The sequence below is a fragment of the Lampetra fluviatilis genome, unplaced genomic scaffold (assembly GCF_964198595.1).
Source record: "Lampetra fluviatilis unplaced genomic scaffold, kcLamFluv1.1 SCAFFOLD_871, whole genome shotgun sequence".
Classification (NCBI taxonomy): domain Eukaryota; kingdom Metazoa; phylum Chordata; class Hyperoartia; order Petromyzontiformes; family Petromyzontidae; genus Lampetra; species Lampetra fluviatilis.
This window is the reverse complement of record NW_027621182.1, coordinates 1-21,395: the sequence shown is the minus strand read 5'-3', so window position 1 is coordinate 21,395 and position 21,395 is coordinate 1. Positions and strand designations below refer to the sequence as shown.

The 21,395-nt window shown below is 53.8% G+C and overlaps 1 protein-coding gene and 1 long non-coding RNA gene across 2 annotated transcripts; both read right to left on the bottom strand.

Moving 5' to 3' along the window:
• Nucleotides 1-238: 238 nt before the first annotated feature.
• LOC144954896 (DNA polymerase theta-like) lies at nucleotides 239-14,681 on the bottom strand. Its single transcript, XM_078885284.1, has 8 exons — nucleotides 14,627-14,681; nucleotides 12,580-12,725; nucleotides 11,504-11,660; nucleotides 7,449-7,551; nucleotides 4,955-5,147; nucleotides 3,621-3,765; nucleotides 2,206-2,337; nucleotides 239-387 (listed from the first exon to the last, which is right to left on the bottom strand). Exons 2-8 carry the CDS (start codon nucleotides 12,631-12,633, stop codon nucleotides 239-241), a joined length of 933 nt encoding a protein of 310 aa, XP_078741410.1. The 5' UTR covers nucleotides 12,634-12,725; nucleotides 14,627-14,681.
• A 59-nt stretch (nucleotides 14,682-14,740) lies between these two features.
• On the bottom strand, nucleotides 14,741-20,120 carry LOC144954895 (uncharacterized). Its single transcript, XR_013641419.1, has 3 exons — nucleotides 20,096-20,120; nucleotides 17,966-18,537; nucleotides 14,741-14,794 (listed from the first exon to the last, which is right to left on the bottom strand). It is a non-coding gene; the product is annotated as an uncharacterized LOC144954895 (long non-coding RNA).
• Between the last annotated feature and the right edge of the window lie 1,275 nt (nucleotides 20,121-21,395).

The following is a 21,395-nucleotide window of genomic DNA, read 5'->3' as shown; positions in this document are numbered from 1 at the left end:
CTCACTCTGTGTGTCTGTGTGTCTCTCCGTGTGTGCCACACGTACCCTCCCGTTCGATGCCCGCGCGACCAGCCCGCCCGCTCATCTGCACGTACTCCTGTCTCTGTGTGTCTCTGTGTGTGTCTGTGTCTCACTCTGTGTGTCTGTGTGTCTCTCTGTGTGTGTGTACCACACGTACCCTGCCGTTCGATGCCCGCGCGACCAGCCCGCCCGCTCATCTGCACATACTCCTCTGACCTCAGCGCGCAGTTGACCCCTGCTCCTGCGACGCGTCGCGGGGGGGGGGCCCGCCGCCCCCCTCACGATCACTCGCCTCGCCGGGAGGTTGACTCCGGCCGACAGCGAATGGGTGGAGACGAGAACGGGCAGAGTGCAGGCTCGGTAGGCCTGCTCTAGCACCGCACGCTCCTCAACCGTGAGGCCTGTGCGCGGGGTAGATTATACACTACTATAGTACTATAGTACTATACACGACTATAGTACTATAGTACTATACACGACTATAGTACTATATACTACTATAGTACTGTACTATACAGAGTGCAGGCTCGGTAGGCCTGCTCTAGCACCGCACGCTCCTCAACCGTGAGGCCTGTGCGCGGGGTAGATTATACACTACTATAGTACTATAGTACTATACACGACTATAGTACTATAGTACTATACACGACTATAGTACTATATACTACTATAGTACTGTACTATACAGAGTGCAGGCTCGGTAGGCCTGCTCTAGCACCGCACGCTCCTCAACCGTGAGGCCTGTGCGCGGGGTAGATTATACACTACATTATACACTACATTATACACTATACACTACACTATACACTACACTATACTACACACTACACTATACACTACACTATACACTACACTATACACTACACTATACACTACACTATACACTACACTATGCACTATACACTACACTATACACTACACTATACACTACACACTATACACTACACTATACACTACTACACTATACACTACACTATGCACTATACACTACACTATACACTACACTACACACTATACACTACACTATACACTACACTATACACTACATTATATACTACACTACACACTACACTACACACTACACTACACACTACACTACACACTACACTATACACTACACTATACACTACACTATACACTACACTATACACTACACTATACACTACACTATACACTACAAACAAGTCTATGGGGCAGTGTTGAGTCTATGGGGCAGTGTTGAGTCTATGGGTGGCAGTGTTGAGTCTATGGGTGGCAGTGTTGAGTCTATGGGGCAGTGTTGAGTCTATGGGGCAGTGTTGAGTCTGTGGGCAGTGTTGAGTCTATGGGGCAGTGTTGAGTCTATGGTGTAGTGTTGAGTCTATGGGCAGTGTTGAGTCTGTGGGCAGTGTTGAGTCTATGGGCAGTGTTGAGTCTATGGGCAGTGTTGAGTCTGTGGGCAGTGTTGAGTCTATGGGCAGTGTTGAGTCTGTGGGCAGTGTTGAGTCTATGGGCAGTGTTGAGTCTGTGGGCAGTGTTGAGTCTATGGTGCAGTGTTGAGTCTATGGGCAGTGTTGAGTCTGTGGGCAGTGTTGAGTCTATGGGCAGTGTTGAGTCTATGGGCAGTGTTGAGTCTGTGGGCAGTGTTGAGTCTATGGGTGACAGTGTTGAGTCTATGGGCAGTGTTGAGTCTATGGGCAGTGTTGAGTCTATGGTGCAGTGTTGAGTCTATGGGCAGTGTTGAGTCTATGGGCAGTGTTGAGTCTGTGGGCAGTGTTGAGTCTATGGGCAGTGTTGAGTCTATGGGTGACAGTGTTGAGTCTATGGGTGACAGTGTTGAGTCTATGGGCAGTGTTGAGTCTATGGGCAGTGTTGAGTCTATGGGCAGTGTTGAGTCTGTGGGCAGTGTTGAGTCTATGGGGCAGTGTTGAGTCTATGGGCAGTGTTGAGTCTATGGGTGACAGTGTTGAGTCTATGGGGCAGTGTTGAGTCTATGGTGCAGTGTTGAGTCTATGGTGCAGTGTTGAGTCTATGGTGCAGTGTTGAGTCTATGGGGCAGTGTTGAGTCTATGGTGCAGTGTTGAGTCTATGGGGCAGTGTTGAGTCTATGGGGCAGTGTTGAGTCTATGGTGCAGTGTTGAGTCTATGGGGCAGTGTTGAGTCTATGGGGCAGTGTTGAGTCTATGGGCAGTGTTGAGTCTGAACCTGCATGATGGAACGCGACTCCAAGCGGAATGGTTCTGGACAGCGTCGAGTCCAGGCCACTGGGACAGCGACGCAAGCAGCGGACAAGGTGGGACAGGGAGACCTCGTCCACAGGGACAGGAGGTACGGGGCCTGCGGAGAGAGACACGGGGAGAGAGACACGGGGAGAGAGACACGGGGAGACACGGGGAGAGACACAGGGAGAGAGACACGGGGAGAGACACGGGGAGAGAGACACGGTGAGAGAGACACGGTGAGAGAGACACGGGGAGACACGGGGAGAGACACAGGGAGAGAGACACGGGGAGAGAGACACGGGGAGAGAGACACGGGGAGACACGGGGAGACGGGGAGAGAGAGAGAGACACGGGGAGAGAGAGAGAGACACGGGGAGAGAGAGACACGGTGAGAGAGATATGGGGAGACACGGGGAGAGAGACACGTGGAGAGAGACACGTAGAGAGAGAGACACGGGGAGAGAGACACGGGGAGAGAGACACGGGGAGAGAGACACGGGGAGACACGGGGAGAGAGACACGGTGAGAGAGAGAGAGACACGGGGAGAGAGACACAGAGAGAGAGACACGGTGAGAGAGAGACACGGGGAGAGAGACACGGTGAGAGAGACACGGGGAGAGAGAGACACACGGGGAGAGAGACACGGGGAGACAGACACGGTGAGAGAGACACGGGGAGAGACACGGTGAGAGAGAGAGAGACACGGGGAGAGAGAGACACGGGGAGAGAGACACGGAGAGAGAGACACGGGGAGAGAGAGAGACACGGTGAGAGAGACACGGTGAGAGAGAGACACGGTGAGAGAGAGACACGGGGAGAGATGGTGAGAGAGAGACACGGGGAGAGAGAGACACGGGGAGAGAGACACGGGGAGAGAGAGACACGGGGAGAGAGACACCGGGAGAGAGACACGGGGAGAGAGAGACACGGGGAGAGAGAGACACGGGGAGAGAGAGACACGGGGAGAGAGACACGGGGAGAGAGACACGGGGAGAGAGACACGGGGAGAGAGACACGGGGAGAGAGACACGGGGAGAGAGACACAGGGAGAGAGACACGGGGAGAGAGAGACACGGAGAGAGACACGGGGAGAGAAAGACACACGGGGGGAGAGAGACACGGAGTGAGAGAGACACGGGGAGAGAGACACGGTGACACACGGGGAGACGCGGAGAGACGCGCGGAGACACGGGGAGACACGGGGAGACACTGGGAGACACGGGGAGACACGGGGGACACGGAGACACACGAGGAGACACGAGACACACGGGGAGACACCGGGGACACAGGGAGACACAGGGAGACATGGGAGACACGGGGAGACACGAGACACACGGGGAGACACGGGGGACACAGGGAGACACAGGGAGACACGGGGAGACACGGGGGAGTCTGACCGGGTGAGTTGAGGAGGTCCCTGAAGGCCGAGGCGATGAGCAGGGCGAGGCGCTCGCACCAGGCCCGAGTGGGGCAGAAGATGAGGACAGAGTGGCCCAGGTGAGCCACCTCGTGCACCAGGCTCACCACGTGGTCAGGGTCACCCTGAGGCAGTCAGTGAGTCAGTCAGTGAGTCAGTCAGTGAGTCAGTGAGTCAGTCAGTCACCCACTCACTCACTGAGTCACTCACACACTCATGAGGTGAGCCACCTCGTGCACCAGGCTGACCACGTGGTCAGGGTCGCCCTGAGGCATACAGTCAGTCAGTCACTTAGTCAGTCACTCAGTCACTCACTCAGTCACTCAGTCAGTCACTCAGTCACTCACTCACTCAGTCACTCACTCAGTCATTCACTCACTCACTCAGTCACTCAGTCACTCACTCAGTCAGTCACTCACTCAGTCACTCACTCACTCAGTCAGTCAGTCACTCACTCACTCACTCACCCACTAAGTCACTCATGAGGTGAGCCACCTCGTGCACCAGGCTGTGTGTCTCTGTGTGAGTCTCTGTGTGTGTCTCTGTGTGTGTCTCTGTGTGTCTCTGTGTGTGTCTCTGTGTGAGTCTCTGTGTGAGTCTCTGTGTGAGTCTCTGTGTGAGTCTCTGTGTGTGTCTCTGTGTGAGTCTCTGTGTGTGTCTCTGTGTGAGTCTATGTGTGAGTCTCTGTGTGAGTCTCTGTGTGAGTCTCTGTGTGTGTCTCTGTGTGAGTCTCTGTGTGTGTCTCTGTGTGTGTCTCTGTGTGTGTCTCTGTGTGAGTCTATGTGTGAGTCTCTGTGTGAGTCTCTGTGCGAGTCTCTGTGTGTGTCTCTGTGTGAGTCTCTGCGTGAGTCTCTGTGTGTGTCTCTGCGTGAGTCTCTGTGTGTGTCTCTGTGTGTGTCTCTGTGTGTGTCTCTGTGTGAGTCTCTGTGTGTGTCTCTGTGTGAGTCTCTGTGTGAGTCTCTGTGTGTGTCTCTGTGTGAGTCTCTGTGTGTGTCTCTGTGTGAGTCTCTGTGTGTGTGTGAGTGAGTCTCTGTGTGTGTCTGTGTGTGTATGAGTCTGTGTGTCTGTGTGTGTGTGTGTGAGTCTCTGTGTGTGTCTCTGTGTGTGTCTCTGTGTGAGTCTCTGTGTGTGTCTCTGTGTGTGTCTCTGTGTGAGTCTCTGTGTGTGTCTCTGTGTGTGTCTCTGTGTGAGTCTCTGTGTGTGTCTCTGTGTGTCTCTCTCTGTGTGTGTGAGTCTCTCTCTCTCTGAGTGAGTCTCTGAGTGAGTCTCTGAGTGAGTCTCTGAGTGAGTCTCTCTGAGTGAGTCTCTGCTCACCTTGAGAGTGAGTCTCGGCGTGTAGGTCTCCAGGAAGACTCCGTCTGTCCCGTACAGTGAGCTCCCCGCCTTCACGATCTCCCGGAGTGGCACGGGCCGGTAGCTGCCGCTGAACCACGCCGCTCCGAGCCAGCGAGCTAGCACCGAGCCAGCGCTCAGCGTAGCGCTCATCGCCACCAGCTGGATGGACAGACTAGCGGGGGGTGGGTGGGTGGGTGAGTGGGTGAGTAGGTGGGTGAGTGAGTGGGTGAGTGAGTGAGTGGGTGAGTAGGTGAGTGAGTGAGTGGGTGGGTGAGTGAGTGGTTGACCGAGCTAGCACCGAGCCAGCGCTCAGAGTAGCGCTCATCGCCACCAGTTGGATGGACAGACTAGCGGGGGGGGAGGGGGTGAGTGAGTGGGTGAGTGAGTGGGTGAGTGGGTGGGTGGGTGGGTGGGTGAGTGAGTGAGTGGGTGGGTGGGTGGGTGAGTGAGTGAGTGGGTGAGTAGGTGGGTGAGTGAGTGGGTGGGTGGGTGGGTGAGTGAGTGGGTGAGTAGGTGGGTGAGTGAGTGGGTGGGTGGGTGAGTGGGTGGGTGGGTGAGTGGGTGGGTGAGTGAGTGGGTGAGTGGGTGAGTGAGTGGGTGAGTAGGTGGGTGAGTGAGTGGGTGGGTGGGTGGGTGGGTGGGTGAGTGAGTGGGTGAGTAGGTGGGTGAGTGAGTGGGTGGGTGGGTGGGTGGGTGGGTGGGTGGGTGAGTGAGTGAGTGAGTGGGTGGGTGGGTGGGTGAGTGAGTGAGTGGGTGAGTAGGTGGGTGAGTGAGTGAGTGAGTGGGTGGGTGGGTGGGTGAGTGAGTGAGTGGGTGAGTAGGTGGGTGAGTGAGTGGGTGGGTGGGTGGGTGGGTGGGTGGGTGGGTGGGTGGGTGGGTGGGTGGGTGAGTGAGTGAGTGGGTGGGTGGGTGGGTGAGTGAGTGAGTGGGTGAGTAGGTGGGTGAGTGAGTGAGTGGGTGGGTGGGTGAGTGAGTGAGTGGGTGGGTGGGTGGGTGAGTGAGTGAGTGGGTGAGTGAGTGAGTGAGTGAGTGGGTGAGTAGGTGGGTGAGTGAGTGGGTGAGTGAGTGGGTGAGTGGGTGGGTGGGTGGGTGGGTGGGTGAGTGAGTGGGTGAGTAGGTGGGTGAGTGAGTGGGTGGGTGGGTGAGTGAGTGGGTGAGTGAGTGGGTGAGTGGGTGAGTGAGTGAGTGGGTGAGTAGGTGGGTGAGTGAGTGGGTGAGTAGGTGGGTGAGTATGTGGGTGGGTGAGTGAGTGAGTGAGTGGTTGACCGAGCTAGCACCGAGCCAGCGCTCAGCGTAGCGCTCATCGCCACTAGCTGGATGGACAGACTAGCGGGGGGTGGGTGGGTGGGTGAGTGGGTGAGTGAGTGGGTGAGTGAGTGGGTGGGTGAGTGAGTGAGTGAGTGGGTGAGTAGGTGGGTGAGTGAGTGGGTGGGTGAGTGAGTGGGTGAGTGAGTGGGTGAGTGGGTGAGTGAGTGAGTGGGTGAGTAGGTGGGTGAGTGAGTGGGTGGGTGGGTGGGTGAGTAGGTGGGTGAGTGAGTGAGTGAGTGGGTGGGTGAGTGAGTGAGTGGGTGGGTGGGTGGGTGGGTGGGTGGGTGAGTGAGTGAGTGGGTGAGTGAGTGAGTGAGTGAGTGGGTGAGTAGGTGGGTGAGTGAGTGGGTGGGTGGGTGGGTGAGTGAGTGGGTGAGTAGGTGGGTGAGTGAGTGGGTGGGTGGGTGAGTGAGTGGGTGAGTGAGTGGGTGAGTGAGTGAGTGAGTGGGTGAGTGGGTGAGTAGGTGGGTGAGTATGTGGGTGGGTGAGTGAGTGAGTGGGTGAGTAGGTGGGTGAGTGAGTGGGTGAGTAGGTGGGTGAGTATGTGGGTGGGTGAGTGAGTGAGTGAGTGGTTGACCGAGCTAGCACCGAGCCAGCGCTCAGAGTCGCGCTCATCGCCACCAGCTGGATGGACAGACTAGCGGGGGGTGAGTGGGTGAGTGGGTGGGTGAGTGGGTGAGTAGGTGAGTGAGTGAGTGGGTGAGTGAGTGGGTGGGTGGGTGAGTGGGTGAGTAGGTGAGTGAGTGGGTGAGTGAGTGGGTGAGTGAGTGGGTGAGTGAGTGGGTGTGTGAGTGTGTGAGTGAGTGGGTGAGTGGGTGGGTGAGTGGGTGAGTAGGTGAGTGAGTGGGTGAGTGAGTGGGTGAGTGGGTGGGTGGGTGGGTGAGTGGGTGAGTAGGTGAGTGAGTGGGTGAGTGAGTGGGTGAGTGAGTGGGTGAGTGAGTGGATGTGTGAGTGAGTGTGTGAGTGAGTGGGTGAGTGGGTGGGTGAGTGGGTGAGTAGGTGAGTGAGTGGGTGAGTGAGTGGGTGAGCGAGTGGGTGAGTGAGTGGGGTGAACGAGTGATTGACTGAGTGAGTGGTTGAGTGGGTGAGTGAGTGGGTGAGTGAGTGGGTGAGTGGGTGAGTGAGTGGTTGAGTGAGTGGGTGAGTGGGTGAGTAAGTCCACCACCTCTTCTCGTGAGTGAGGAACAGGAGCTTGGTCAGCATCAGCTCCAGGATGTAGCCCCTGGAGGCGTCTCCCACCACATGCAGCTCATCCACAACCACGATGCCTACAGACACACGCAGCGTAGTGTATAGTGTAGTGTGTAGTGTAGTGTATAGTGTAGTGTATAGTGTAGTGTATAGTGTAGTGTGTAGTGTAGTGTATAGTGTAGTGTATAGTGTAGTGTGTAGTGTAGTGTGTAGTGTAGTGTATAGTGTATAGTGTAGTGTATAGTGTAGTGTAGTGTATAGTGTAGTGTATAGTGTAGTGTATAGTGTAGTGTATAGTGTATAGTGTAGTGTATAGTGTAGTGTGTAGTGTAGTGTGTAGTGTAGTGTGTAGTGTATAGTGTAGTGTAGTGTGTAGTGTATAGTGTAGTGTATAGTGTCGTGTATAGTGTAGTGTAGTGTATAGTGTAGTGTGTAGTGTAGTGTGTAGTGTAGTGTATAGTGTATAGTGTAGTGTATAGTGTAGTGTGTAGTGTAGTGTATAGTGTAGTGTGTAGTGTATAGTGTAGTGTAGTGTGTAGTGTATAGTGTAGTGTAGTGTGTAGTGTAGTGTGTAGTGTAGTGTAGTGTGTAGTGTATAGTGTAGTGTATAGTGTAGTGCGTAGTGTATAGTGTAGTGTGTAGTGTAGTGTATAGTGTAGTGTATAGTGTAGTGTAGTGTATAGTGTAGTGTATAGTGTAGTGTGTAGTGTAGTGTATAGTGTATAGTGTAGTGTATAGTGTAGTGTGTAGTGTAGTGTATAGTGTAGTGTGTAGTGTAGTGTGTAGTGTATAGTGTAGTGTAGTGTGTAGTGTATAGTGTAGTGTAGTGTGTAGTGTAGTGTGTAGTGTAGTGTGTAGTGTAGTGTAGTGTGTAGTGTATAGTGTAGTGTATAGTGTAGTGCGTAGTGTATAGTGTAGTGTGTAGTGTAGTGTATAGTGTAGTGTAGTGTGTAGTGTATAGTGTAGTGTATAGTGTAGTGTAGTGTGTAGTGTATAGTGTAGTGTGTAGTGTAGTGTATAGTGTAGTGTAGTGTGTAGTGTAGTGTATAGTGTATAGTGTAGTGTATAGTGTAGTGTGTAGTGTAGTGTGTAGTGTAGTGTGTAGTGTAGTGTGTAGTGTAGTGTGTAGTGTATAGTGTATAGTGTAGTGTATAGTGTAGTGTATAGTGTAGTGTGTAGTGTAGTGTGTAGTGTAGTGTATAGTGTAGTGTGTAGTGTAGTGTGTAGTGTAGTGTGTAGTGTAGTGTGTAGTGTATAGTGTAGTGTATAGTGTAGTGTGTAGTGTAGTGTGTAGTGTAGTGTATAGTGTAGTGTGTAGTGTAGTGTATAGTGTAGTGTGTAGTGTAGTGTGTAGTGTAGTGTGTAGTGTAGTGTGTAGTGTACAGTGTAGTGTATAGTGTAGTGTGTAGTGTAGTGTGTAGTGTAGTGTGTAGTGTATAGTGTAGTGTATAGTGTAGTGTGTAGTGTAGTGTGTAGTGTAGTGTATAGTGTAGTGTGTAGTGTGTAGTGTAGTGTATAGTGTATAGTGTAGTGTATAGTGTAGTGTAGTGTGTAGTGTATAGTGTAGTGTATAGTGTAGTGTGTAGTGTAGTGTGTAGTGTATAGTGTAGTGTGTAGTGTAGTGTATAGTGTAGTGTATAGTGTAGTGTATAGTGTAGTGTAGTGTGTAGTGTATAGTGTAGTGTAAGTGTAGTGTAAAGTGTAGTGTATAGTGTAGTGTATAGTGTAGTGGATAGTGTAGTGTGTAGTGTAGTGTGTAGTGTAGTGTATAGTGTAGTGTGTAGTGTAGTGTGTAGTGTAGTGTATAGTGTAGTGTATAGTGTAGTGTAGTGTATAGTGTAGTGTATAGTGTAGTGTGTAGTGTAGTGTATAGTGTAGTGTATAGTGTAGTGTATAGTGTAGTGTATAGTGTAGTGTGTAGTGTAGTGTATAGTGTAGTGTATAGTGTAGTGTATAGTGTAGTGTATAGTGTAGTGTATAGTGTAGTGTGTAGTGTAGTGTGTAGTGTGTAGTGTAGTGTGTAGTGTAGTGTATAGTGTATAGTGTAGTGTATAGTGTAGTGTAGTGTGTAGTGTATAGTGTAGTGTATAGTGTAGTGTGTAGTGTAGTGTATAGTGTAGTGTATAGTGTAGTGTATAGTGTAGTGTGTAGTGTAGTGTATAGTGTAGTGTATAGTGTAGTGTATAGTGTAGTGTATAGTGTAGTGTATAGTGTAGTGTGTAGTGTAGTGTATAGTGTAGTGTATAGTGTAGTGTGTAGTATAGTGTGTAGTATAGTGTGTAGTGTAGTGTATAGTGTAGTGTATAGTGTAGTGTATAGTGTAGTGTGTAGTATAGTGTGTAGTATAGTGTGTAGTGTAGTGTATAGTGTAGTGTATAGTGTAGTGTATAGTGTAGTGTATAGTGTAGTGTATAGTGTAGTGTAGTGTATAGTGTAGTGTATAGTGTAGTGTAGTGTACAGTGTAGTGTATAGTGTAGTGTAGTGTATAGTGTAGTGTATAGTGTAGTGTATAGTGTAGTGTGTAGTGTATAGTGTAGTGTATAGTGTATAGTGTAGTGTATAGTGTAGTGTAGTGTATAGTGTAGTGTGTAGTGTAGTGTGTAGTGTAGTGTATAGTGTAGTGTAGTGTATAGTGTAGTGTATAGCGTAGTGTAGTGTATAGCGTAGTGTATAGTGTAGTGTAGTGTATAGTGTAGTGTATAGTGTAGTGTATAGTGTAGTGTAGTGTATAGTGTAGTGTATAGTGTAGTGTGTAGTGTAGTGTATAGTGTAGTGTATAGTGTAGCGTAGTGTATAGTGTAGTGTATAGTGTAGTGTATAGTGTAGTGTATAGTGTAGCGTAGTGTATAGTGTAGTGTATAGTGTAGTGTATAGTGTAGCGTAGTGTATAGTGTAGTGTGTAGTGTATAGTGTAGTGTAGTGTGTAGTGTATAGTGTAGTGTAGTGTATAGTGTAGTGTATAGTGTAGTGTATAGTGTAGTGTAGTGTATAGTGTAGTGTATAGTGTAGTGTGTAGTGTATAGTGTAGTGTGTAGTGTATAGTGTAGTGTATAGTGTATAGTGTAGTGTATAGTGTAGTGTGTAGTGTAGTGTATAGTGTAGTGTATAGTGTAGTGTGTAGTGTAGTGTAGTGTATAGTGTAGTGTGTAGTGTAGTGTATAGTGTAGTGTGTAGTGTAGTGTATAGTGTAGTGTGTAGTGTAGTGTATAGTGTAGTGTAGTGTATAGTGTAGTGTGTAGTGTAGTGTATAGTGTAGTGTGTAGTGTAGTGTAGTGTATAGTGTAGTGTGTAGTGTAGTGTATAGTGTAGTGTGTAGTGTAGTGTATAGTGTAGTGTAGTGTATAGTGTAGTGTGTAGTGTAGTGTAGTGTATAGTGTAGTGTGTAGTGTAGTGTATAGTGTAGTGTATAGTGTAGTGTGTAGTGTAGTGTATAGTGTATAGTGTAGTGTATAGTGTAGTGTATAGTGTAGTGTGTAGTGTATAGTGTAGTGTAGTGTATAGTGTATAGTGTAGTGTATAGTGTAGTGTAGTGTATAGTGTAGTGTGTAGTGTATAGTGTAGTGTGTAGTGTATAGTGTAGTGTAGTGTGTAGTGTATAGTGTAGTGTATAGTGTAGTGTATAGTGTATAGTATAGTGTATAGTGTAGTGTATAGCGTAGTGTGTAGTGTAGTGTATAGTGTAGTGTGTAGTGTAGTGTAGTGTATAGTAGTGTATAGTGTAGTGTGTAGTGTAGTGTACAGTGTAGTGTATAGTGTACAGTGTAGTGTATAGTGTAGTGCGCAGTGTAGTGTACAGTGTAGTGCGCAGTGTAGTGTACAGTGTAGTGCGCAGTGTAGTGTACAGTGTAGTGTACAGTGTAGTGTACAGTGTAGTGTACAGTGTAGTGTACAGTGTAGTGCGCAGTGTAGTGTACAGTGTAGTGCGCAGTGTAGTGTACAGTGTAGTGTACAGTGTAGTGTACAGTGTAGTATAAAGTAGTGTAGTGTGCAGTGTAGTGTACAGTGCAGTGTGCAGTGTAGTGCGCTACCGAGCGAGGCGACGGCGTCCTCCTCCACTAGACGGTTGATGAGGCCGTTGGCAGCTTCGAGGGTGCAGACGGCCACGTCCACGCCGGCGAACCCGCCCGTCGGACACTCGCCACTCATAAAGCCGCCCACTCGCAGCCCGCACGGACACCACACCTCCTGGTAGTAGCATCAGTAGTAGTATCAGTAGTAGTATCAGTAGTAGTATCAGTAGTAGCATCAGTAGTAGTATCAGTAGTAGTATCAGTAGTAGCATCAGTAGTATCAGTAGTAGTATCAGTAGTAGTATCAGTAGTAGTATCAGTAGTAGCATCAGTAGTATCAGTAGTAGTATCAGTAGTAGTATCAGTAGTAGTATTAATAGTATCAGTAGTAGTATCAGTCATAAACCCTCCCACTCGCAGCCCGCACGGACACCACACCTCCTGGTAGTAGCATCAGTAGTATCAGTAGTATCAATAGTATCAGTAGTAGTATCAGTAGCATCATTAGTGTCAGTAGTAGTATCAGTAGTAGTATCAGTAGCATCAGTAGTAGTAGTATCAGTAGTATCAGTAGTAGTATCAGTAGTAGTAGTATCAGCAGTAGTAGAGACATCACCACCACCAACACCACCACCAACACCACCACCACCAGCACACACCAACACCATCACCACCATCACCATCATCACCACCATCATCACCACCACCACCATCATCATCACCATCACCACCACCACCATCACCACCATCACCATCATCACCACCATCATCACCACCACCACCATCACCACCACCATCACCACCATCACCACCATCACCACCATCATCACCATCACCACCACCACCATCACCACCATCACCACCATCACCACCATCACCACCATCACCACCACCATCACCACCATCACCACCACCATCACCATCACCACCACCATCACCACCATCATCACCATCATCACCACCACCATCACCACCACCACCACCACCATCACCTCCACCATCACCACCACCACCCCCACCACCATCACCACCATCACCACCATCACCACCATCATCACCATCACCACCATCACCACCATCACCACCATCATCACCTGCAGTGCGTCTCTCTTCTCGCGAGCTAGCGCCACGTATGGCACCACCACCATCGCCTTGCGGCGAGTCTCCAGCGACGGGGACTCGAGAACTCGCTTGAGTACCAGCAGCTCCGCCACAAGCGTCTTGCCAGAGCTAGTGGGGGCTGGGGTCACGCGGGGTCACGGGGGTCAAGCGGGGGGGTCACGGGTCAGCCACTCACTCATCCAATCGGACACTCAGCCACTCATCCACCCAGCCACTCACTCACTCACCCACCAACCCATTCACTCACCCACCCACCCACCCACTCACCCACCCACCCACCCACCCACTCACCCACCCACCCACCCACCCACCCACTCACTCACCCACACACCCACTCACCCACCCACCCACCCATTCACTCACCCACCCACCCACTCACTCACTCACTCACTCACCCACCCACCCACTCACCCACTCACCCACCCACCCACCCACCCACCCACTCACCCACCCACTCACCCACCCACCCATTCACTCACCCACCCACCCACTCACTCACTCACCCACCCACCCACTCACCCACCCACCCACTCACCCACCCACCCACCCACTCACCCACCCACCCACCCACTCACCCACCCACCCACCCACCCACCCACCCACTCACCCACCCACTCACCCACCCACCCACCCACTCACTCACCCACCCACCCACTCACCCACCCACCCACCCACCTACTCACCCACCCACTCACCCACCCACCCACCCACTGACCCACCCACCGACCCACCCACCTACTCACCCACTCACCCACTCACTCACCCACCCACCCACTCACTCACTCACCCACTCACCCACTCACTCACCCACCCACCCACTCACTCACCCACCCACCCATTCACTCACCCACCCACCCACCCACCCACCCACTCACCCACCCACCCACCCACCCACTCACTCACTCACCCACCCACCCACTCACTCACTCACTCACTCACCCACCCACCCACTCACCCACCCACCCACCCACTCACCCACCCACCCACCCACTCACCCACCCACCCACCCACCCACTCACTCACCCACCCACCCACCCACCCACTCACTCACCCACTCACTCACCTACCCACCCACCCACTCACCCACCCACCCACTCACCCACCCACCCACCCACTCACCCACCCACCCACTCACCCACCCACTCACCCACCCACCCATTCACTCACCCACCCACCCACTCACCCACCCACTCACCCACCCACCCACCCACTCACCCACCCACCCACCCACTCACCCACCCACCCACCCACCCACCCACTCACCCACCCACCCACCCACCCACTCACCCACCCACCCACCCACCTACTCACCCACCCACTCACCCACCCACCCACCCACTGACCCACCCACCGACCCACCCACCTACTCACCCACTCACCCACTCACTCACCCACCCACTCACTCACTCACTCACCCACTCACCCACTCACTCACCCACTCACTCACTCACCAACTTACTCACCCACTCATACACTCACTCACCAACCCACTCACCCACCCACTCACCCACCAACTCACCCACCCACTCACTCACCCACCCACCTACTCACCCACTCACCCACTCACCCATCCACTCACTCACCCACCCACCCACTCACTCACCCACCCACCCACCCACTCACCCACCCACCCACCCACTCATCCACCCACTCACCCACCTACCCACCCACCCACTCACCCACCCACCCACCCACCCACTCACCCACTCACCCATCCACCCACTCACCCACCCACCCACCCACTCACCCACCCACCCACCCACTCATCCACCCACTCACCCACCTACCCACTCACCCACTCACTCACCCACCCACCCACCCACTCACCCACTCACTCACTCACCAACTTACTCACCCACCCACGCACTCACCCACCCACCCACCCACTCACCCACCCACCCACCCACCCACTCACCCACCCACTCACCCACCCACCCACTCACCCACCCACCCACCCACCCACTCACCCACTCACCCACCCACCCACCCACTCACCCACCCACCCACTCACCCACCCACCAGTAAACACGAGGTTGCCTCCCTGTAGCACCCCAGGCTGAGTGAGGCACCTCGCCTGCCAAGCGTACAGGCTTCTGACTTGCTGTGCGGCGTAGGCCGCAACAACTCCCGCCGGGAGGCCCCAAGACTCCAGGCTGAGCGGGTCCACGTCGCAATCCATCTGTGCGGCTGTCGGGGTGGCAACAGCAGCAGCAGCAGCGGCAAGGGTGGGTGGGTGGGTGAGTGGGTGGGTGGGTGAGTGGGTGGGTAGGTGGATGGGTGGGTGGGTGAGTGGGTGGGTGAGTGGGGGAGTGAGTGGGTGGGTAGGTGGATGGGTGGGTGGGTGAGTGGGTGGGTGAGTGGGGGAGTGAGTGGGTGGGTAGGTGGATGGGTGGGTGGGTGAGTGGGTGTGTGAGTGGGTGGGTGAGTGGGTGGGTGAGTGAGCGAGTGGGTAGGTGAGTGGGTAGGTGAGTGGGTGAGTGAGTGGGTGAGGGTGTGAGTGGGTGAATGAGTGAATGAGTGAGCGAGTGGGTGAGTAAGTGGGTGGGTAGGTGAGTGGGTGAGTGAGTGGGTGGGTGGGTGAGTGGGTGGGTGGGTGAGTGGGTGGGTGGGTGAGTGGGTGGGTGGGTGAGTGGGTGGGTGGGTGAGTGAGTGGGTGGGTGGGTGAATGGGTGGGTGGGTGAGTGGGTGGGTGAGTGGGTGGGTGGGTAGGTGGGTGGGTGGGTGGGTGGGTAGGTGGGTGGGTGGGTGGGTGGGTAGGTGGGTGGGTGGGTGGGTGGGTGAGTGAGTGGGTGGGTGAATGAGTGGGTGGGTGGGTGGGTAGGTGGGTGGGTGAGTGGGTAGGTGGGTGGGTGGGTGGGTGGGTGGGTCAGTGAGTGGGTGGGTGAATGAGTGGGTGGGTGGGTGGGTAGGTGGGTGGGTGGGTGAGTGGGTAGGTGGGTGGGTGGGTGGGTGGGTGGGTCAGTGAGTGGGTGGGTGGGTGGGTGAGTGGGTGGGTGGGTGGGTGAGTGAGTGGGTGGGTGGGTGGGTGAGTGGGTGGGTGAGTGGGTGGGTGGGTGGGTGGGTGGGTGAGTGAGTGGGTGGGTGAGTGAGTGAGTGAGTGAGTGGGTGGGTGAGTGAGTGGGTGGGTGAGTGGGTGGGTAGGTGGGTGAGTGGGTAAGTGGGTGGGTGAGTGAGTGGGTGGGTGGGTGAGTTGGTGGGTGAGTGGTTTGGTGAGTGAGTGTATGAGTGGGTGAGTAAGTTTGTGAGTGAGTGAGTGGGTGAGTGAGTGAGTGAGTGGGTGAGTGGGTTAGTGGGTGGGTGACTGAGTGGGTGACTGAGTGGGTGAGTGAGTGGGTGAGTGAGTGGGTGAGTGAGTGAGTGGGTGAGTGGATGGTTCGGTGGGTGAGTGGGTGGGTGAGTGGGGGAGTGAGTGGGTGGGTAGGTGGATGGGTGGGTGGGTGAGTGGGTGTGTGAGTGGGTGAGTGAGCGAGTGGGTAGGTGAGTGGGTGAGTGAGTGAGTGGGTGAGGGTGTGAGTGGGTGAATGAGTGAGCGAGTGGGTGAGTAAGTGGGTGGGTAGGTGAGTGGGTGGGTAGGTGGGTGGGTGGGTGAGTGGGTGGGTGGGTAGGTGAGTGGGTGGGTAGGTGGGTGGGTGGGTGAGTGGGTGGGTGGGTAGGTGGGTAGGTGGGTGGGTGGGTGAGTGGGTGGGTGAGTGGGTGGGTGGGTGAGTGGGTGAGTGAGTGAGTAGGTGAGTGAGTGGGTGGGTGGGTAGGTGAGTGGGTGGGTAGGTGAGTAGGTGGGTGAGTGGGTGGGTGGGTAGGTGAGTGGGTGGGTAGGTGAGTGGGTGGGTGAGTGGGTGGGTGGGTAGGTGGGTAGGTGGGTGGGTGGGTGAGTGGGTGAGTGAGTGGGTGAGTGAGTGAGTGAGTGGGTGAGTGAGTGGGTGAGTGGGTGAGTGAGTGAGTGAGTGAGTGGGTGAGTGAGTGGGTGAGTGAGTGGGTGAGTGAGTGGGTGAGTGAGTGGGTGAGTGGGTGAGTGAGTGGGTGAGTGAGTGTGTGAGTGAGTGGGTGAGTGAGTGGGTGAGTGAGTGAGTAGGTGAGTGAGTGGGTGGGTGGGTAGGTGAGTGGGTGGGTAGGTGAGTAGGTGGGTGAGTGGGTGGGTGGGTAGGTGAGTGGGTGGGTAGGTGAGTGGGTGGGTGAGTGGGTGGGTGGGTAGGTGGGTAGGTGGGTAGGTGGGTGAGTGGGTGGGTAGGTGGGTAGGTGGGTGGGTGGGTGAGTGGGTGAGTGATTGAGTGGGTGAGGGTGTGAGTGGGTGAATGAGTGAATGAGTGAGCGAGTGGGTGAGTAAGTGGGTGGGTAGGTGAGTGGGTGAGGGTGTGAGTGGGTGAATGAGTGAATGAGTGAGCGAGTGGGTGAGTAAGTGGGTGGGTAGGTGAGTGGGTGGGTAGGTGGGTGGGTGAGTGGGTGGGTGGGTAGGTGGGTGAGTGGGTGGGTGGGTGGGTAGGTGAGTGGGTAGGTGGGTGGGTGAGTGGGTGAGTGAGTGAGTGAGTGGGTGAGTAAGTTGGTGAGTGAGTGAGTGGGTGGGTGAGTGAGTGAGTGGGTGAGTGGGTGGGTAGGTGAGTGGGTAGGTGGGTGGGTGAGTGGGTGAGTGAGTGAGTGAGTGGGTGAGTGAGTGGGTGAGTGAGTGGGTGAGTGAGTGAGTGAGTGGGTGAGTGGGTGAGTGAGTGAGTGGGTGAGTGAGTGGGTGAGTGAGTGAGTGGGTGAGTGAGTGGGTGAGTGAGTGAGTGGGTGAGTGAGTGGGTGAGTGAGTGGGTGAGTGAGTGAGTGGGTGAGTGAGTGGGTGGGTGGGTGAGTGGGTGAGTGAGTGGGTGAGTGGGTGAGTGAGTGGGTAAGTGAGTGAGTGGGTGAGTGAGTGAGTGGGTGAGTGAGTGAGTGAGTGGGTGAGTGAGTGGGTGAGTGGGTGAGTGAGTGAGTGAGTGAGTGGGTGAGTGAGTGGGTGAGTGAGTGGGTGAGTGAGTGGGTGAGTGAGTGGGTGAGTGAGTGGGTGAGTGGGTGAGTGAGTGGGTGAGTGAGTGTGTGAGTGAGTGGGTGAGTGAGTGGGTGAGTGAGTGAGTAGGTGAGTGAGTGGGTGAGTGAGTGGGTGAGTGAGTGGGTGAGTGGGTGAGTGGGTGAGTGGGTGAGTGAGTGAGTGGGTGAGTGAGTGAGTGAGTGGGTGAGTGAGTGGGTTAGTGAGTGAGTGGGTGAGTGAGTGGGTGAGTGAGTGGGTGAGTGAGTGGGTGAGTGAGTGGGTGAGTGGGTGAGTGAGTGGGTGAGTGGGTGAGTGAGTGGGTGAGTGAGTGAGTGAGTGGGTGAGTGAGTGGGTGAGTGAGTGGGTGAGCGTCGTACCGACGTTCGAATCTGTCGACCCGAATCCTCTGGGTGGGGACAGCACTTCCTGTCCGTGCCGCACGGCATCCTGGGTAGTGGCAGGCCGAACGGCCTCACCGCTCTCCCGAGACCCCGATGGATTCTGGGAAGTCGGGGGCGGAGTCAGCTGGTGCCGCAGTGCATTGTGGGAGACCAGAGGGGGTGACCCCAGTGTATTCTGGGAAGTCGGGGGCGGAGTCAGCTGGTACCGCAGTGCATTGTGGGAGACCAGAGGGGGTGACCCCAGTGCATTCTGGGAAGTCGTGGGCAGAGTCTGCTGGTGCCGCAGTGCATTGTGGGAGACCAGCGGGGGTGGCCCCAGTGCATTCTGGGAAATCGGAGGCGGAGTCAGCTGTTGCCGCGGTGCATTGTGGGTGCGGGGGAGCGGCCTCCGCTTCCTCCGCTCTGACCAATCGGGAGCCGGCGCGGTGCCGCCGTCGCCGTGACGACCGCCGGTCTCCATGGCAACGGAGGAGGGGGCCAGCGATTGGTCAAACCCCGGGGTCGGAGGTCGCAGGCGAGAAGAGCGACGGGGAGCCCAGGGGAGGGCGCTGTCCACACACAGAGACACACACACACACAGTGACACACACAGTGACACACACACAGTGACACACACAGTGACACACACACACACACAGTGACACACACACAGTGACACACACACACAGTGACACACACACACAGTGACACACACACACAGTGACACACACAGTGACACACACACACAGTGACACACACACAGTGATACACACACACACAGTGACACACACAGTGACACACACACAGTGACACACACACAGTGACACACACACAGTGACACACACACAGTGACACACACACACCGTGACACACACACAGTGACACACACACAGTGACACACACACAGTGACACACACACACAGTGACACACACAGTGACACACACACACAGTGACACACACACACAGTGACACACACACACAGTGACACACAGTGACACACACACACAGACACACACACACAGTGACACACACATTGACACACACACACAGTGACACACACAGACACACACACACAGAGACACACACACAGAGACACACACAGTGACACACACAGTGACACACACAGTGACACACACAGACACACAGAGACACACACAGTGACACACAGTGACACACACAGTGACACACACAGTGACACACACACAGTGACACACAAAGACACACACACACAGTGACACACAAAGACACACACACACAGTGACACACACAAAGACACACACACAGTGACACACACACAGACACACACAGTGACACACACACACAGTGACACACACACACAGTGACACACACACACAGTGACAGACACACACACAGACACACACACAGACACACACACAGACACAGACACACAGACACACACAGACACACACACAGACACACAGACACACAGACACACACACACAGACACACACACACAGACACACACACACAGACACACACACACAGACACACACAGACAGACACACACAGACAGACACACAGACACACACACACAGACACACACACACAGACACACACACACACACAGACACACACACACAGACACACACACACAGACACACACACACAGACACACACACAGACACACACACACAGACACAGACACACACACACACAGACACACACACAGTCACATACAGACACACACACACAGTCACACAGACACACAGACACACACACACAGTCACACAGACACACACACACAGACACACACTCACCAACTAATTCAAAAACAAAGCTTCACCGTGTAGCCTCTAGCAGGCTGCAGGGCCAAGTGCAGTAGTAGGAAGTAGCAGCAGCAACCGCCACCACCAACAACAACAACCACCACCACCAACAACAACAACCGCCACCACCAACAACCGCCATTCACCACTAAGTGGCTGTGTCGTCACCACGACGCTTGTGCCAGGCCACGTGCACCTTGAGGCTACCACGTGACACACAGAGGGGGGGGGGGGGGGGGGGGGGGCTGTGTGGCCGGGTACCCCCACCCCGGCCGCCTTTGTCTCTCTAAGCTACTTATTTCAGGCCGAGTCAACCCACGCGCGCCACGCACCACGCACCACGCTTACCAGACACCTCGGCCCCTATCCGCTGTACGCTTTGTTAGACGCCCGCGCCTATCCGCGGCACCATTTTATATCCCGCCTATCCGGTGTATCATTTTAAATCGCGCCTATCCGCGGCACCATTTTCAATCACGCCTATCCGATGTATCATTTTAAATCGCGCCTATCCGCGGCACCATTTTAAATCGCGCCTATCCGATGTATTATTTTAAATCGCGCCTATCCGCGGCACCATTTTATATCCCGCCTATCCGATGTATCATTTTAAATCGCGCCTATCCGCGGCACCATTTTATATTCCGCCTATCCGATGTATCATTTTAAATCGCGCCTATCCGCGGCACCATTTTATATCCCGCCTATCCGATGTATCATTTTAAATCGCACCTATCCGCTGCACGATTTTAAATCGGGGCGAAAAACGTCATCACGAACAACTTTTTGGCGGGAAGAAATGGTAGTGACGTCATCACATAAAAATAGAGCGAAGGCATGGTGGTCAATGACGTCATGTCGCATGACAGGGCCATGTTTTGGTGATGTCATCGCGTTAGAGCCAACGTCTCAACGCGAAGTGTGGTGACGTCACACTGCCCCATAGACTCAACACTGCCCATAGACTCAACACTGCCCATAGACTCAACACTGCCCATAGACTCAACACTGCCCATAGACTCAACACTGCCCATAGACTCAACACTGCCCATAGACTCAACACTGCCCATAGACTCAACACTGCCCATAGACTCAACACTGAGACCCATAGACTCAACACTGCCCCATAGACTCAACACTGCCCATAGACTCAACACTGCCCATAGACTCAACACTGCCCCATAGACTCAACACTGCCCATAGACTCAACACTGCCCCATAGACTCAACACTGCCCATAGACTCAACACTGCCCCATAGACTCAACACTGCCCATAGACTCAACACTGCCCATAGACTCAACACTGCCCATAGACTCAACACTGCCCATAGACTCAACACTGCCCATAGACTCAACACTGCCCATAGACTCAACACTGCCCATAGACTCAACACTGCCCATAGACTCAACACTGAGACCCATAGACTCAACACTGCCCCATAGACTCAACACTGCCCATAGACTCAACACTGCCCATAGACTCAACACTGCCCCATAGACTCAACACTGCCCATAGACTCAACACTGCCCATAGACTCAACACTGAGACCCATAGACTCAACACTGCCCCATAGACTCAACACTGCCCATAGACTCAACACTGCCCATAGACTCAACACTGCCCCATAGACGCAACACT